The sequence below is a fragment of the Cuculus canorus genome, chromosome 8 (genome assembly GCF_017976375.1).
Source record: "Cuculus canorus isolate bCucCan1 chromosome 8, bCucCan1.pri, whole genome shotgun sequence".
NCBI classification, from domain to species: domain Eukaryota; kingdom Metazoa; phylum Chordata; class Aves; order Cuculiformes; family Cuculidae; genus Cuculus; species Cuculus canorus.
The window spans coordinates 9,126,729-9,146,634 of NC_071408.1; the positions used below are offsets into that span (position 1 = coordinate 9,126,729).

Consider the following 19,906-nt stretch of genomic DNA (forward strand, 5'->3'; position numbering starts at 1 on the left):
ATGTCATGGAATGTTGGTTTTTTTTTTAATGAGATACTGGATTTGAAGGAGAAAAAGAAGGTTGATATCTCTCTGGGGAGATGATATTTTAGTCAGAATAAACGTGTCAGAACACAAAGACTGTATCTAACAAAAATTATTGAGTGAAACATCTTTCCTCTATGAAGAGCACAGAGGAGGAGATGAAGAGAAGGTTCCAGGGAGACCTTATAGCTGCTTTTCAGTACATGAAGGAGTTGTACAAGAAGGCTGGGGAGGGACTTATTACAAGGGCATGTAGTGATAGGATGACAGGGAATCGCTTTAAATTGGAGCGGGGAAGATTTAAACTAGACATTAGGAAGAAATTCTTCATGATGAGGGTGGTGAGACACTGGAACGAGTTGCCTAGGGAAGTTGTGGATACCCTCTAACTGGAGGTGTTCAAGGCTAGGTTGGATGGAGCCTTGAGCAGCCTGATCCATGGGAGGTGCCCCTGCCCATGGCAAGGGGTTGCAACTGGATGATGTTTAAGGTCCCTTCCAACCCAAACCATTCTATGATTCTATGAAAACATAGGATGCTTTTTCTGTATAGTTATTGTACGGATCTACATAATTACTGTAGCATGCTTAGGTTGGGGATGAGGTCTCAAGCTGCTTTTGGAACTGCTGCCTACAAAGTGTATGGAATATTGCAGAAACCTGCAGAAGGAATAGACTTAGAGGGGCACTGGTGAGAGCTCAAGGACATTATCTCAGCATCTCTCTGCTGGAAGGAGGGCTTCTATGAACAGAATGGGGATGTGAATTAGATACACCTGTGTGAAGGAAAGCCAAAGAAAACAACAGAAATAAATCAACCAAAGAATGAGGCATATGAGAGGGAGCTAGTTAGCATCTTATTAAGAGGCACCAGGCTCTTCACTTCACGGGATTTACGCTGATAATCTGCTGATCAGACCTGCTTTCTCCAAAGCGAAAAGAAATTATTCAGTAGCAACATTTATACACTGGACCTTTAAGAGAACAGTGTTTCCTCAGCAAGGTGAAGGATTGGAGCAAAGAGGTTGTTCTCCTCTTTGTCTTGCACAGGTGTCAGCTTCAAAGCTGCTATTCCATGGCTCTCTAAAGTTCTCCGATTGCAAGTGCTTCAATCCCTCTTCTCCCAGTTCCCGGCTATTCAGTCCCACACCTCTAGCAATCTCTCATGCGCTTGTTTGACCTTTCATTGAACTGTTTCAGATCTAACACAGCAGGACTCTAACCAGACAAGAAGAATAGTTTTCTGCTGTGTTAGTTCTGTGATATGAATCAACAACAGGTTGCACAAGCAGGAGCACCCTGGGAGAGCATAACCCGCTCAGCTGGGGAGCAATGTAACCCTGGCATCCAGCAGTTCGGCTGGCCGAGGCTGCCATGCGAGAGTAGCACAGCTGTGGGATCAGTATTCTCCTCTGTCCATCATTAGATCATTCATGTTACAGTCTAGCAAGTTGCTGGTATTTTTACCAAAGACACATAATTTCAGATGGTTGAGTAGGCGGATAATTAGGGAAACTTCCTAAAAACTTTTTTTATAAAAAAATAAAATAAATATTCTTCCAAGAATAATTAAAAACCCACTAACATACAGAAAAACAAACAGTTCTCTGAGATTCTCTTGTACTGAAGCAGAATCATTACTTGCTCTCTGTAACAGAAAAGCTGGGATTCTGCATGCAGAGCCGTCACCACTGGTGATGGATGTGAGCAGATCCCATTTCAAAAAAGCCCGATTTTAAAAGAATCGATACAAGTTCTAGGGTCTTCAGCATTTTGGGTGTTGTATCATGGGAGAGTTCTGAATAACTGAGTTTTAGGAACTTCATGAAAAGTTAAACAAGTAGCATTATTTGTTTTCCTTAGATGATTTAAAAATGGTTAATATTTGATAGCACAATGATAAATATTTTAATATAGTATATTGCAGTCGGTTAGGAATAGATCAAAAAGATACAAAGTAAGCTCCACTAGATAAACTTTTATTAGCTACATGAAATAGAACATAAAGCTTGATAGCAATTACTATTTAATCTATTCACATTTGGAAATGCATTGAAGGGGAAACTTATAACTCAGTTAGTTGTTATGAATTATTAAGTGTTCATTTGAACAGTGATGAGCAGGACTCCTTTTCCTCTGAAAAAAATCTGTCACGCTTTCCTTTTAAGCCTGTTCAGTGGCCATAATTTCTATGTAATTTGCCTACTCGCTGCCTTTTTATGAGGACAGAAATAAAGAGATCAGTAGCACCACAGACATGCCCAGATGGGACGTTTTTATGAAGGGCCCTTAGAAGGATCATTTAGGAGTAAGTAAAATAATCTCCATCCTACTTAACTGCAGATAAAACTACTGACCTAAGGCAATTAAAGATAGTCAGAGCTTCCTATCTTGACATTGATACTATTGATGCCATTGCCGACACCAGCACATGCTGATTTTTTTAGACTTCAGTAGTTATTCTTTTAACTTCATTTACACAAGTGCAAATACAACTCACCTGAGACATATTTTGTTAACAATGATGGTAATAAACCAAAGTTTAGTTTGGAAGCAGGTGATAGGTTTTAACTTGCAAGGTGCTGACTGTCTCCTTTAATAGAAACTAAGCACCCCAGTGCTGCTGAAAGTATAAAAAATACCTTCTAATATTATTTATTAATAAATGGATGCCATGAAAGTACGTATACCAAGATTTGATCTACCTGTACATTTAAACTTTAAAATCAGATTAACTTCCATCTTTAATGGATTTCAGAGTTACTCTAGGTGCAGGGGCACACCTGATGTTAAGGTGTGTCTCTGCCCCGAATTTCAACATACTGAAGAACATACTAAAGAAAATAGCATTCCTAACTTCAGGTTTGTATACTTCAGTATTGTATACTAGTATCTAACAGCTGGTGAACTAAAGGCTTTTTAATTGCATACTACCATTTGATGTACTGATTGACAATATTTGGTTTGAGTAATCTACAGAGGTGAGGGAAAAAAAACTCATCGGACTGAAGGTTTTTTTCCTTTCCTAAAAAATTCCGAGCTGCTCTTAAGGTCTCTTTACTAAACAGTAAAAAGCCAGGTATCTATAAGGGTGGAATTACTCTTGAACACTAAATTTCATCTACCATTTTATTGTGCTGTCACCCAGCACTTTAGAAATTCTTCTGAAGGTCTTTATAGCTACAGTACTTTTGTAATATGAGCAAACTTTATTATATTACTCTACACTCACTTTTCTAGTACAATTCTGCATATGTAAGTCCTGACACAGTTCTTGCAGGATTGAGTAGCAGTTCTTGACATGTATTCCTACCCTGTCTCCTATTACTTGATCCATGATTATTCCATGAAAAGAAAAACCATCCACAAAACCCTCTCTCATTGGTTTCTTTGAAAAACACTGCTGAGCAATCTTGTGAAATACTTTCTGGAGATTCATGTACATTATGAACTTGATCACTTGTGTCCATGTGCTTACCGTTTCCTTAAAAAAGTCATTTACTAGGTTTGTACACCATTTTTCTCTGCAAAAAGTTTACTCTTCCATGCTTATTATGCTCGTGCATCTATCTGCTAATTCTGTTCTTCATTACAATCACCATAAACTTGCTTGCTGCAGAAGTTTTGGTAGTCTTGGTAATCTTTAGTTCCTCTCAATTTCCTTGGAGTTCTTTATAAAAATCTCATCTGCCATAGTCCCTTCTTATAGTTGATCAAGCCTGTCCTGGTAATTAAATCAGTAGAATCACAGGTAACAATCAGAAATTTGTTTCTTCATTTTTTTTTTTTAATTCTTCTATCAATATTATTTGTTTTTGGTAATCCGATACAACAGACTACCTTCCATTTTTTAAGAATGGAAGCTTAAATATAAGCTTTAAGACACACATCCAGAGCACGCCCTCATAAACATAGGCAGGAGCCTGGTAAGCTTCTGAAGGTCTTCCATGCTTAATATTTTGTAGATTTTCCCCTTCCTTAACTTACACACTATTCATTTGCCTAGAGACTTCCTAGAAAGTTTCTGCTTCTAATAGGTTTAAAAAAGAAAATAATTACTCATTTTTATGACTTTAGTGCATTGCTCAATCATTTCTGGCTTTCCTTGGTACTTGGCATGCTCTTAAAGCTAAATGCTGAGAGTCTGTACTCTTCTTTTTTTCCGTCATTTTATCATAATTTTAACATTTTTCTTTACTGTTTGTAAATGTTTTCTTAAAAAAAAAAGGTTTTTTTTTTACTTTGCTGCTAACAATGCACTTTCTATAAAAATGCTTTTAAATAGTGGTCTTTTTTTTGATACTCACTTTACTGTGCATCTCTTTACAGACATTTGTGAAACCCTGTGTGTTTTCCAGATGTACAAAGAATAAAGCATAACAGCTTATGGAGCCAGTGGCTGAGCTGTACACTGAGCATCTCTGAACAGCCAAACAAAGACACCTTTATCTTTCAACAACACCTGTGTTCTAGCCCCTGTTCTTACTGTATTTCTTTCTTAAATTTGAAGACTTTTCCACCAGAGCTAAGAAGCTGTTCTTGCGCTTCAAACCCTGCTAGGGCATAAGGAGCTCAGCTATAATCTCTTTGGGGAAGGAGTTCTCCCTTGAGTAGTTATTTAGGTTAGCCTTAAGAAATAGCACCAAGCAGCTATAGGTCAGGGATGCACAATTGTTACAAGCAAAAGAACCACCAGCTTTGTTACTTTTATACGCTAACCAGTCCCTCATATATACTGACAGGTGCAGAAGGAACTAACGCCTCTGGTATCCCCAGTATTGAAATAGCTGTCCATAGGAGACAATTCCACAGGGTGTTCTGTTAACAAGATGCTGCATCACTGAGCTCTGAATGTTATACATACTTTAAATGGGAAATGAACTTCCCTTTTAAGCCAGAAGATCCTTGAAATAGGACTTTTACTTTGAAGAGTTTAGAATTTCATTTCCAAGGAGACTAAAGAGAGTTTCTCCACATGTAGTTCTTTCTTTAAAGAGCTGAAGCTGCATTTTGATAGTGAGGCAATAAGCACTGACTAGAATCCAAGGAGAACGAGCTACTCTCACAAGGTTCAAAAACCTGGCTTACTTCCTACCAATTTCAAGAACAGGAGAATCCACAATGAGATTCAAACTGGGGCTGTTAGTGCAAGGAAATTCATATTGAGGGCAAACATAGCATCCTTAAATCAGCCCCATTATGTTGATATTATGCAGCAAAGCGCAGCTCTCTGCAAGGAGGCATTGCTTCTCAGAAAAAGCATCTTATTCTTCATATCTTTACAGACATATTACAATAGTGTATTAAAACACAAATGTCTCAAAAATTGAGTCAGATGTTTTGAAATGCCTCACATTACGTATGCACGCACGCTGTTTGGTACATAACTGGGGAGGAAACATGAAAGGCAGCATGTACACAGCATAATTTCTAAAAAGGCTTGAAAATTTGCGTCACCACCTCCCAAAATAAAGCTTTATACTGCTATAATTTTTCTGCAACTACCTGAGAGCTCTGCTAGTTCATGCAAAACCATTACCAATTTAAAACACACTGAAAAGATGCTTAGAGAAGTGTACTCTAGTTCTTTTTTATTCAGTGGCAACATGACAACTTAGCGATAATGCTGCAGCCCACACTGCCCTGAACCATTCGAAGACCTTGGCTGTTTTGCAAAAGCAAAACACTGAGCCAGCCAAGATGTGTTGAGTACTTTCCTCACCTTTACCACCCATCCTGGCTTTGGCCCAAACCCCTCCGTTCCAGTTTCAACCACTTCCCTTTAGCACTTCTCTTTCTCTTTTAGCCTAACAGCTACTCGTTCTGTAGCTTTCTTGCAGTCTTCAGAAAACCATCGTCCCACTCATATGCGCCATGTTCCCACTTAAGAAATGCTATCTCACAATGGCAGAACAAAACCTTTGCATTTCACACTCCTCTCATGCTTTCACTTCACTGGGCTTGTGTTTCAAACCTGAGCAGGAACCACAGTGCACCCTCTGTTGCCCAAGACAGCACATCTGTGCCGAGCTTGGCCTTGTGCTTGATTAGCTGTTCTTGCCCCGTGGTTTATGGAGGAGGAGGCTGAGTATTGAGCCCCAGTGTCTGATCCCACACCAGGGTATACAGGCATAGGTGTATATATACACCTGCAACTGCAGCCTTTCCTCATCCTCCAACATCCCATGCATCCATTAGCCAGCACTCTACGCAGTCGTGCAGCAAACACCAGCTCCCACAGTGTTCATTTTTGCCAGATGCTATGTATAGATATAAGAATCTGCCTGTTGAATGCCATTTTTCAAATTTACTTTAATAATTAAAAATAGACAACAAGAGATATTTTTTTTTGAAGGCTAAGATAAAGCAGAGAGGATAAAAGCCATTTACAAATCTTTGCCATGTTCCTGTTATATGAATTTGAAGCTGTTCAAGTTCTGAACAGGTTAGAAGGTGATACATATGTGACTTCGGTATTTCTAATTGTCAGAATATTTAAACATCTTATTCATTTACACATGATGCTTAAGTGGACAAGGTTGCATATTCCTTTTTAAATGCCATAGTTTATAAACCCTTTTCTAGCTGAGATCCTCCAGAGTCCCTTGGAAACAGTAGTCAACTCTGCTGTTGCATTTATCTAATAAACTAGCAAACCTAGTGAATAGAACTGGAATTCACAGGACCTGCATTTGTTCCCTTCTTTTCTTAGCATACACAAATCATTTGACTTTCCTTGGCATCGGCTTCTCCATTGTTTCCTGCCAATAATGACTCTTACTCTGAAGAGCTTTGAAAGGCCTACGAGACAGTGTTTTTATCCCCTTTCTAGAGGCAGCTCAACAAAAGCACTCTGGAGCATTTCATCCACATTCAAACCAATAAGTCAATGTAGGTTCAGCAAGAATATCTCCTAATTCCCAGCATTGTTGCTTTAACAAAATAATAACCCTCACATTTCATATGCATTATAGGTACCATGTAAATGTTTTACCTTTACTTTTGCATTATAACTAATGTTCAAATAAACTCTGAATGTTCATCTCCCGAGAGATTATAGGCCATTTACTTTGCACATTGATATTTTGTTCTCTGGTAGTAAAATATTATCCTGGTGTCATTAAATCTCTCTGTTTTGAAAAATGCATACAAGAGTAACGTACAATGACATAAATATAAACTTGACTTTACCTATGGTCATTGTAACATAGCTGTTTATACAGAAGTCTGACTCCCTATTCTTTAGTTACATACCCATTCCATCTTAATATCTTTGATATTTATAATATTGCAATTAAAGACTGATGATGTTTCCATCACAAGCAAATTTTATGTAGAGTAGAAGTTGATCATTACATATATTTGTGGCAGGTTTGGTTGCTAATTTTTAAAAATGCCCTAAGCAATTGGCTGTGAGCCAAAGTAGCGAGAAGAAAGTTTGCAACATTCAAATTTGAGATCACAAATAACTTTAGACCAGCAGTGATCAAAATTTAACTTGACATTAATATAACTGTGTCCATGTAGAAAATAAATACAACTTAATCTGCTTTAAAAACACAGCCATTACAATGTAAAATTACCACTTTGAATTCAAACAATATTTCTACACAATGTTTGTTTCACACAGCAAGTACTGTAAAATAAAATTTGGAGAACCAACCTTACTCCATCTGAGTGACACTAAACTGATTATTACAAATTTAACTCTTTCTTAATGCCAAAGCCAGGACATAAATTATCAAGGTACAACAGTTGTGTTGCTTTTGGCAATAAAAACTTTAAATAACTCATTAGTCTCTTCTTCTTTATCAAACACATCATGAGCACTTTTGCTGAAATCACCAGGGTACACAGACATGCACAAATGTACTGGGGAGCGGAAAAACAAAAAATAGGAGAGAACAATTTTTTTTTAATACTGTCATTAAATAACTTCAGATTACAATTTAATCTTAAAGTCCTCAGTCAGCAGCTCTCTTTGAAATCATTTTAGGTCTTGTCTACAAAGAACTTCAGGATCTAGGGCCATACAGAATGGAATGAGGAATACCAATACATCCATTTGTCCTCAGATTAGTACTATAGCAAAATTAATGCCATTGTTAATAGACATGGTTAAAACATTCTCTCATTTTCTCTCTCTTTCCCTAAAAATAATTAGGAAAATAATTATTAGAATAATTCTAATCCCCTAAATCATTAGGAGCTATTTTCAGTTGTGATTATCTTCACTGGTTTTGCTGCCAAATAAAGCAATAAGTGTGGGGGAAGATTTAATGGGTTTTGACAGTCTTCAATGCAGCATTCATTGGGACGACAGCAGGAATAGAAACTTTTGTCTTTGTAAAGAGAGAAATTATTTGCATCCTTTTGTGTCGAAAACATTATTGCAAGCAAACAACCTAGCAGCTAAGTAAGCCGGAACATTCACCCTTCTGTATAATTCATAATCATTTATTTCCATTGCTGATCTTTGCATGCTCCTGCTTTGGTTTGCTCTCCAGGCTTTCTTCTGCCTTTTTGTGCTCTGTAAAAGCTACGCGTGCTGCAGCTCTGTTTGATAATTCTTGAGAGCTTGTAAGAAAATACTGTTGTCATGCACGAAGCGCAAAATGCTGCTGTTGAGGGAAAACATCCTGCTTTTTGGCTAGGACTGACCTGCCTGACCAGAGGTAGGTGTCTGGTGCCACTGCTAAGGAGAGATGGCGGTTAGTGGTTCCTCAAGGAGACAGCAAGCCAGGACCAGAAGAGGACTGGTGGAGGAGAAGGGGGACAGGGGTGCAGCAGGGCAGGGAACTCCCTGGCACAGGCTCAGATGGCAGCAGCAAGGTCAGTGACAGCCTGTAGACTGCCAAAACAAGCCTTAAGGGGTGAGACAAGTCCAGGGTCACACCTGGAAGTCAGATGTGCGAGGCCACGGATGGCCCAAGCCCACCAGATCACTTGGACAAGAACCAAGGCAAGGGCTTGAGTTTGAACACACTCCCAGGCTGGTGGGCAGAGTGTGCTTGAGTGGAGACCTCAAAGGAGGCTTTTCAAAGCTCATGCTTACAGCTTAGGGTTTTCCACAAGAGTTGTGTCCAGCGTTTGTTGCACAGCTGTCCTGGATCAGACCAGATGTTGAAGGCAGGCAGGGAAGCCATGCGCTAGGGTAAGGGGCTGCAGGCGGGGGGGGCTGCAGGCTTCCCACAGCAGCCAGAAACTGCCAGCAGACCCAGTGCCGCAACAGCTGCCTGAACAGGCAGGCTTCCCTCTAGCAGGACTCCTGCTACCACTCCCACATGCCTGAATTTCTCATAGTTCTTATATCTGCCAGCCCCATGTAAATGTCTGAAATGCCCTCTGGCACCTCTAATGGCAGTAGCTGCTTGTATTTAGGGAACGAAATCCCACCCTCCAAGGACCTTTTGATGACCACTTCATCTAATGTGTCTCATTTTTTGTGCTTAGGCAGTTTTTATTGATAGTGGTTACATCCAAACCCTGACCTTGCTCTTGGCACTAGAAAAAAAAAAAAAAACAAACCTGCAGTTCCAATTGCTTCTCTTCCAAGTTAAGGAAAGAGAAGACAGATCATGTAAGAATGTTCATTTATCTCCAGGAAGATAGAAATAATGGCACTGCAGCTTACAGCTTCATAAGGGGAATATGAATGATAGAGGTATGTAGTCCATTTTCAGCAACTAAAGCTATGATGTAGTTTATTGCACTCCTGAGATTATCCTAAAATATGATGAGGGTCATAGCAATTCAGTGGTGCTCCTCCATAACCAACGCAATAAAAGGCATGGGGTTTTTTTCCCCCCACACTTTGGGAATCATCCTTTTTTCGAAGTTTAAAAATTGGAGCCAACAAAATCAGAAAACTGAATGGTTAATCCATTCTCTCCTGAAACTGAGAAAGATTGGAAGGTTTTATTTCAACGGTCATTCTTACCTAACTAAATCTGGATTTGTTTTCAGCCATTTTAACAAGTCATCTTGTATTGTTTCTGCCAAGGCTACTATAGCTTCTCTATCCTAATCTAATCTAATCTTTTATTAATCAAATCCAAGGATTTTACATCAAGAATAGAGATGGAAAATGAGAAAGCACAGACACAACCTGTGAAATAGAGTAACTCTCTACTTTTGCTGTCCTCATATCATCTCTAAAACCAAATTTGTTCTGTAGAGGATTTTCTGTTTCCAATGGTGAAACGTAATCGACCAAGCTTACCCCTATAGGCGCCAGGATAAATTGTTACCTATTTACAGGAAAGAGGAATCACCATCCATTGTGTGACTGTGTGCTGGGAGAACTCTGAATAGTAGCTGCATCTTCTTGTAGAAACTCTGAAGACTTTGCCTGCGATTTGATTAGAATTGGCTTAGCTTGAAAGTGATAATTACATGTAAGCAAACAATCTAAAAATTCTACCAGAAATTTTCAGTAAACACAGTTCCTCCATTACCTACCTATTCATTTACTCCTTGATAACTTAATAAAATTGGTTTTATAAAAAATCAAGTGTCAATTCAGTTGTGCCTCTAATGGCATTTCTAAGACAGGTCAAAATGGAGATCTCTGCTTTTAGAAACTACTCACATTCGGTCAATGTTCATTTCTTTGTAGTGTTGGCAATATAATTAATCACAACATTGTTTCAACTTTGCACTGGAGATTTTTGTATTAATATTTGTCATTTTATGACCATGATTTTGACACAGTAAGATATGCTTTAGGCTTGTACTCGTCTACACTGATTTATTTTGTCTTAACTTCAGAATGTGCCTGTGTAGATAAGCAGAAACCCGTTCTCTTTTCATGCTATCAAAGCATCTCCCTCATCTTGATTTGACAGCATCATAAGATACTTTTACTGATCCCGTTAGAACAAATGCTGAATTAGTGTCTCATCAAAAAACCAAATCATTATGAATATGTACTTCAAAAGAGCAATACTGTTTTTCCTGTCAGGAAAAACTGAAGAAGTTCTTCACTGAAGAGGTCCGATCAACACTGACACGTTTACTCATGGTAGCAAAACGTTTAAAAACCATTGGGCAGTAACTGTAACTGGTAACAATAAATTAAATTCTAATAATAATCTAACAGTAATAATTGGGAGTAATAAGTGGGAGAAATCTAAGTCATAAAACCTCTAAGTCCATTATTATTAGCCACTGGTTATTTGAATTAATAAGATACTTCAGTTACAAAAATTTGAGGTTTTGTCATGTGCTGTGCAACACTCGTAACACCAGTAGTTGTAACCTTTTAGAAGCCTGACTACTTACAAGTTTTCCCTATGCCCCTACATCCTCATTCTTTATATTTACTTTATATGGGTGAAATCTCATGAGTCAGTGGAGCTCCACAAAGAGATCTTTAACAGATAGTAATTAACTATTTTGTCTTTAGGATTATTTCCAAATAATGGGAATAATTCGATGTTGCTAACTCTGGCAATGCAAAAATATTTGGTTGTGGTCACTTATGTTCTGGTACAACTGAAAACAATTTTAATCCTTAGCATTTGAATGAGACTGTTTTGCATTCTATAATTCCATTAATGTCTATTGACAAATTGTGGGGAAAATATTACTAATACCTTCAGGACTGCGGAGGTTTTGTTGTGCATGTTTGGTATAGGTATGTGCAGATGTCTGTATTCTTAAGCTTACACATTAGCTTCCTCAATTTTTTTTTGCAATTTCTTTTATATTCTGTGATTGGTTTTACCATTTATTGATTATATGAACATATTTTTAGAGAATTATGTCTGCTAGTTACAGAATCTTTATAGTATTAGTAGGAACTAATTCTGTATTTGACAAGAAATCACTTGTCCATAGCCTGAATTTACTGAACTTATTTATGTAGTGAGATATAACCTCCTAATTTTCCCATGGCATTTCAATATGCTATTCACAGCCCTCTATATATAGACAACCACTGCATATATTGAAGCTACCTATGAACATCATTACTTAAACCGTGAGTTTCAGTATGCTTGGGTTTTTTTACTCACTTCTTATGCTGAGACAGAATACTCTGTTAGCATGTGTGCTAAAAATTTCCTCATAAATGAATTCAAGTAATATTCTTTACTACTTAAGAAGTACCAGGGGAACAGATGCATTAGAGAAAAAAACAGCCAAGAGTAATTTCTCCAGCCACTAGATCTGCATGCTTTCAAAGTTATGAACAGTGGGTGAAATCCAAGGTCAAAAAATTTGCGTAACTTCAGTAGTGCCATTCACACAAACTACTGATGACCGGTATGGAAAATTCACTGCAGCAGAAGTAGGGTCAAAGCTTACATCAGTGCTTTAGAATAGACCAAAATGTTGTGTAATTTATTGAAAGCTGTGAACCCACCAACCTGTCCAGGGACTATAATACTCATGATCCGAGAAACAGAATGGGGAAAACCAAAGAGATGGTTTTAAAAAGAGAGAGAGGGAGAGAGAAAGCTGTAGCAATGATACCACAGAAAGAGTACACCGAAGAAAAGTAGTGATGGTAGGGGTCATGTAAACGTTATTTGAAATCAAAGACAGAATTCAAGAACGCAAGCAAGGACCTTTAATAAATTTTATTTCTGTGACTTTATCATTAATGGTGCTTATGCTGTTCCCAGAAACAATGAACATTTCGTAATAAATCCAGATTTTGATGCAGAAAGTGAGCACCACCTCTCCCAGATCAAAAAAAAATTATCCTTTTGAATGCGTTCATTTCTCTTTTTTTAAGTCAATAGCCTGTCCTTCCTCATATTCATGTGAATTACCCACCTCAATAAGATGCTCTTGTAGGCAAGTTATACAAAAACTCATTTAGCACAAAGAAAGGTACAAAATGTATTTTCTCCCTTCTTCAATGGCCTTCAGGAAAGACAGGAGGCTAGAAGAAACTGTGCCGAAGTCCAATAGCTTATTGTTTTTCTGTCTGAGCAGTAGGCAGACCAAAAGGCCTGTGCATGTGCTCTGAAGCTGAATCAGAAAGAACAGAAGTGAAGAGCCCAGCGCTGTGGCTTGAGGTAGTCCTCCAGATCAGAGGGAACAAAACTTGTGTTTGTGTTATGATGCCTGTATTCTTCCTTCAGAACTAAAATCAGCCGCAGTTGTCTATCTGTTTTCTTTCAAGAAGCTACAGAAGTACTAAAGTTGAGATTTGGACTCGGAAATTTCCACGTTATTCAGATTTGAACACTTAAGGGAAAATTAGACATTTGTCAAACAACTATGCTACTCAATTACACAACACTTACCCCTTGAACTATTTGAGCTAGTTGAAAGATGAGATGTTTTCCCCTTGTTTTCTTTTTGTATTCCATTTACAAATGTAATAACATTGGAATTACCAATCAAGAATATTTTGTGACTTGTGACAAGGCATCTTTCGTCATCATTCTCAGAGGCCTTAACCATAAAAAAAGAGACTTCAATATTTTATTAATAATTAACTTAGGAAATAGGTTTACATTTTAATTAAAATATCTCTTACTAATTACTGGGGTTAGTTGGTTGGGAGGGACACGAAAGTGTGTGCCAAGAACAGGAATTTTTAAATAGCTATCCATTTTTATATGTGGCCTTTTTCCATCTCCTTTGCCTAGTGTATTAAAGACCCCATAATTGGACCATAGCTTAGATTGTAAATTATTGAAGTAGGAAAATAACTTTTTTCCTTTATTGTACTTTAAATATTTCACTTCCTACAATAGCACAGAGCTGAAGACTGTGCTCAGAAATATTCCACCCAGAAGGCCTGCAAAGCTCTATAGAGCAAATCAGACACCCATTTTGTTTCTTAAATGATCAATTTGATGTCCTGTCTTGTAATTAATGAAGATCTACCAGCAAACACTACACAGCAAGTTCAGCCACACATTCTTAACAGTCATGTGTGGTTACTTCAGAATCAGTTCTTTTACCTCCTTCTCCGTGTTTCATTCGTTGATCAGAACTTGATACTTGATGCCTTTCAGATTACTTCAAATTAATTTTTCATTAATTGTTACTTTTAATGATGAAGATCAGGTAGAGCTGGTTCAACACCTCAGCAGTGCAAGCAACTTTTCACTGCTGGGAGTATAAGAAGGGGCAAGGGTATGGTAGATGAGAGAAGACAGGAGGGCAGGAAACATTGATTCGCATAAGAATAATACACTTGCCTTGCTTTGGTTTTGGCGGCATGTCAGTCAATTTTGTTTAAGGCATAAATTTCATTTAAAATTACAGTGAAAATGCTCCACTGACAGTACTTTTGTTTATATTGTTTATGTGCTACACTCATGAGCTGTAGCTAATCCAATTCCTGAATAAGCGTAATTAGTTAATATTAAAGTTTTAAAAGTAATCCTGGTCATGCTTTTCAGGAAGGTAGAAATGGTATTAGGGTTGGTCAAAATAAAATTAAAACAAAATCGGCAAAAAAAAAATTAATGGGATTTTATAAAATTCTCAAAACTGTTTCATTTACCTTCCACATCAGCACAGTTGCTATTGACATGATACATATATATATGTGTGTGTGTACATATGTGTGTGCAAGAGAAAGAGACACAAGGACAAAACTAAGGAAAAGCAAGCTGTGATATTACAACATTAACAATTCAAGAACTTTCAGCTACATAGTAGTTTCCTGACAACCTTATAATCTACCTGGTTTTGCTATAGTGCATTTCTGAAGGCAAACTTTTAAAAGCATGCAAGAATAATGAAGAAGCTCTTGATCAATCACTTATTTAAGTACATTTTTTTAAAATCTTCATAATGAAAAATGAATGGTTTGATTTAAAAATCAGCGTCTGTAACATTGTGACATTGTGTGCAAAACTTTGTCAACAGCAATAATTAGAGGCAGCCTGCGTCAGCGTGTCAGGCAAAGCAGCCAACACATCACAAAATGCCACTTCAGCCACCCATCTCCAGCAATCTGTAACTACAGATCAGAATCTGGGCTGTTGGCCTCTTAAAATAACAGGCTATTGTTGCCAGAAGTTTAAAAGTAGGAAAGCTATTGGAAAATAAATTTGGTTTACTGAATACTTGGAAAAATTTAAATAATATATTCCATGCCAAACATGATGTGAAATATGTCGTCTGCTCTTTAAGAAGTGGTATTTAATTAACTATTGATTTCTACTCAATTATTCAAGGCAAACAATGGTGATGGGACTGATATTTCACCATTTCTATTCCCTGGACTGCAGGAAGCATCCCAGCAATTAGTCCAGAACAAGCAGATTGAGTAGCTGTACCATCAGATAAAGTATTTAGATTGTGCATATTAATATGGATAAATATATATACAGTATATATACAGTGTGAATAATAAAGTCAGCTTTAAAGATACATAGCCTCAGTTATAAGAGACAACTCACATAATGAATGCAGTTAATTTTTTCAGATTGTTATTATATTTTTCTGAGTTGTCAACGTTATCACATTTATTTGGTGATGATTTACTGCTTCTTGTACATATAATGTAAACGCTATTTTTGGTGATGTATATATAGAACATAAAAAAATCAGACATATTTGTCATCAATAATACATGCTGTTTGTTGTACTTCAATATTCAGATTTTGACATTACAGTTCAGAAACTGGACAACGTTAAATCCATACCTCTTAGTAGAAAAGTTTGATTGCTAAAAGAGTAACTAAAAAAATTTAACTATTCTCTCTCAAATGCTTCTATGAGTTTTTAACACATTGCATTTTTATTTGGCCCACTTGGATGCAGGACACTAGAAAGCAATTGTCAGAGAGTCCTCCTAGACTGACAGGATTATTTTTCTGAAAGCAAGCCAAGACAAATAAGATTACCGTTAAGATTGCTGGTGCACAGAATTGTAAAGATTTATGTCTAATTGCATCACATACAAACTTGGACCATCTGAATTTTAGTTCTCACAATATTTGAGTTGCTTTTAAAAATAAATAAATAAACATTTATAAAACTTTTGTTTGTACTTTTTTTTGTAGCAATAAATAGCAATGTTTAAATTAAAATTAACAATATTTTCCCTATTCTGCATTATTTAGGGTATTTCCAGGCTAAGGTATGCATAAACAGCATGTAACGTTAAGTCTGCTTCTAAACCAAATAATCTTTTGCCTAATTATCTGAGGGAAAGTTTTTACTGTTCCATTCTGCCTAGATAGTAGCTGCAAGATCATTACTACAATTGTCACTCCTATGGAAGACAGAGCTGTCACCAGCCTGTATTCTACTAGTGATATCGTCTGGAATAAAACACAAGATTGTCACATTTAAGTAGTCCATTCCTCATATCTCTACATATTTACCCACAGAAATACAGCAATTGATATTAAGTGATGCAAAGTAAAGCTGTCAGTTTTTCAAATACAATAATATTGTGCAGCTCTAAAACTTTTGCCTGTATTATTTTTTCTTAAGACTTTTGTCAAATCTGACTTCTGAAGTTATGTATCAGGCTACAATATCTAAGATACTTTTAAGATGCCAGTTAGGCTAGTACCAAAGCAGCAAATCTAATTAAGAAGAACTATTTGATCTGTAACAGAAGTAACACTATCTTTTATTTCCATGTGTAGATGCTATATAATCCCCATTGAACAGCATGCCGAATTTCCTCCCTGTACTTGCCTTATCTTTTTTGGGTAATTTCGTTCAGATCATTAATACATGCAGTTCTTGACTATAAAACCCTGCCTTCTCATACAGATCTTTTTATTTCAGTGAAGCCATATTGCGTTTTTAACCAGCATTTGTGCTCTGTTCAAAAGCTTTGGATACATTGTCCCTTTCAAATAATAACACACCCACCTCCAGATCTAGTTGAATAGTGACTATAAAAACACAGCCACCGGCAGAAGGAAGGTATTAATATTCATATTATTTCATTATTAATCGTTACTCATATTAATTCATTAGTTAATATTACCATAGTCGGTGATCAGAAATGAATGATGATGTTCTCCCAGATTATAGCCTAACAAAAAAAGAAAAGAGGACGAGAACATGTCGAATAAATACAAAATTCAAAACCTGAAGTGTTTAAAAAGCACACCCCCTGTTTACATGTCTCAGGAAGAGGGGAGAGGTAGCGTTTTAATTCTGGTTTTAGTGCAGAATTTCTCCCGTAAATGAACTAATATTTATCCTGCTTTCCCTCCCCCCTCCCTCCCCTGCTATCTTGCAGCAAACGTATGTGACAATGAACTACTGCATTGCCAGAACGGAGGAACATGCATCAACAATGTGCGATGCCAGTGCCCTCCGGCTTATACTGGCATTTTATGCGAGAAGTTGAAGTGTGAAAGAGATCCAGGAGGCTGCAGCCACAACTCTGGCCGGGGGGCAATATCACACGGGTCTCTGTTACTGCTGACTGCTCTAGTAGGACTGTGCGTGTGCTAGACTCCGTATGGTTGATGGCATCACATTCAGACTGCTTCAGATTAACGTGCCACATGAAAACAAAACCGAAATCCAAGCGTTTGCTACTGAAATTTAGGAAGGGAAAAAAAAAAAGAGAGGAAAACACAACCCCATACAAACTAAGGAGGCCTAACTGAACTAAGCCATATCGATCAGTTACGGACTGGGCTCTGAGTCAAGACTCTTCACCTCTGACTTGAGGCAAGTCGGCAGCTGCCTGTTCTGTCAAATCAGCGCTCGCTGCAAAGCTCACACAGGACTGAAATGGCTGTGGCAGCCCCCAGAATGGGAAGAGAATTTAGAAGACACTTGCTACTCCTCTCTGGTGCGCTACTGTACCTCCGCCCAGTGTGTGGACCGACCAAATAAAGGCATTCTTTGCTGTCAGTGCATTGTGGGTATAAGGAAATCTGTCAAAGCTGCCATATTGGCTCGCTTCAGTCCCCGAATCCTTTCCAACCTGTGCTTTAGTGAACGTTGCTCTGTAACCCTTGTTGGTTGAAAGATTTCTTTGTCTGATGTTAGTGATGCACATGTGTAACAGCCCCCTCAATAAAACTCGAGCCGGTCATATCCTTGTATACCTTAGCAGCACTGCATCAGTAAGATGCTGTGTTCACCTACTGTACAAGAGTGGCTATAGGACAAAAAGTGTATTTATCCTTTTGTATTCAAATGAAGTTATTTTTCTTGAAATAATGTACAATGTAGATTTTTTGTATTATTGCCTATTTGTGTTACCAGACAATTTGTTAATGTATTTAATTCTGATCAGATAAGAGAAAAATATTACTTTTTATTTAGTCCTTTTCTTTTTCCTTTCATTTAATTGTGCAGAGATTTCTCTGTATGGGCAACGTGCTGGCATCAAAGAATATCAGTTTACATATATAACGAGTGTAATAAGATTCCACCAAAGGACATTCTAAATGTTTTCTTGTTGCTTTAACACTGGAAAATTTCAAAGAATAAAAATTCCTGCATAAACAGTTCCAGCATGCCGTATTGCTATTTCTTTAGGCCTTTTTAGAAAACAAACAAAAAGATTGATCATTTTCCCATCTAGTACGTGGAAGAAAAACAGGTTCAACAATGGAAATTACATCATAACAATCTAATCTGGTTTTACTTTTACTACTACCATTATTTTTGAAAACCATGTTAAACTTAAAGGATATCATTTGTTTGAGGAAAATTTCGTCAGATCCTAAGCTTGGACAAGGTATGAAAAGTTGAATAGTTCCCATCTTTGTTCTCTTCATTTGTCACAAAAATTATTCTAAGGCTAATTTACATGGTATTACAGGAACTAGTCTTTAATTCATACCATTTTTGTGAATTCTGGCGGTAACGAAGTAGATATAGCCACAGCTTATGTCATTTTTCCAAAAGCTTCATTAAAATGATATGTTTATATATGTACTACTCTGCCTAAGGAACTGCAAAAACAGCAGCAATCACAAAAAAAGCTAAAATTTAACTTTTCATAAAGTCAAATATAATATTTAGGAGGACTGTCAAAATATACAGCAGCAAGTAGATAAAAAGTGCTGCTCCAGCAAATAGTTTGTTTCAAGTATTGCCCAAGGTGTAATAAATTCGTGTTTCTGCCTTTTATTAGACCAATTACTGAGCGTGACAGAAAAGGAGAGCAAGAACAGAGAGGCAAGCCAAAACCACAGCAGTGTTTCAAAGTCATGCAGAAAAAAAATAAAATAAAAGGTAGCAAGACTCTGAATTCATTTCCTGGCAATTTTCCTCATAGTGGCTGTAAATATTTTACCAACATAATAGCCTAGTGTGGAAAACAATTAATAAGCAAAAGAAAAATTCCTGAGAGGAATAAATTCTACCTGGCTGTCTCTTCCAAGGGGTGAACAGAGCAGAATTTAGGGCACTGCCTTGGATAAACTTGGAAAGAAGCAAGTTTGGCCACTACCCAGGCTCCAGAAATGAGTAGGCACGTCAGGTCTTCATTTCTACAAGCATCCTGTGAAGATGATGAAGACAAGCCGGTGCTTGTTCAGGCTGTCTCCTTGGCCCTTCGTGTAGAATATTTGCTATTCACAATGGCACACTCTTTCAGTGGGCTGAATAAGATAAGGCAAAGATAAATAAGAGCTTGGCTGGTGGCCTGCATAAGACCGCAGGTTTCTATTAGAGGGATGTTCATATCAATAAACAGAAAATTATATTGCAGACTCAATGAGAAATATAAATGCTAATACAGGTGGCACACAGAGCTGGCAATTACCTATAATTAATTGGATGTCTGATACAAAAATGTGGAATTTAAGTTTTCTTTAAGATTATTAGTGCAGACCAAATTCAGATTGTGTAATTATTTGAAAAGATGCACCTCAATTGTCATTATAAATTCAAGGCTTAATGAAAGTTTAAGGAAGTATGTTATACATGTTTGGTTAGAAGGGATTCTGCCAGTAGTGCTGAAGGATGAT

General features: G+C 37.3%; 1 protein-coding gene across 12 annotated transcripts in view; it reads left to right on the plus strand.

Moving 5' to 3' along the window:
- Window positions 1-19,150, plus strand: part of NTNG1 (netrin G1) — a 155,811-nt gene extending 136,661 nt beyond the window's left edge. For 5 of the 12 annotated variants that reach the window (XM_054073203.1, XM_054073201.1, XM_054073205.1 and 2 more), the window contains exon 8: window positions 17,209-19,149. In XM_054073203.1, the coding sequence (XP_053929178.1) occupies window positions 17,209-17,426 (218 nt within the window). In that variant the 3' untranslated portion in view covers window positions 17,427-19,149. Of the gene's footprint in view, window positions 1-17,208 lie in introns of all 12 variants that reach the window. The other 7 variants (XM_054073206.1, XM_054073208.1, XM_054073209.1 and 4 more) reach the window with 4 other exon arrangements.
- Window positions 19,151-19,906: the final 756 nt, after the last annotated feature.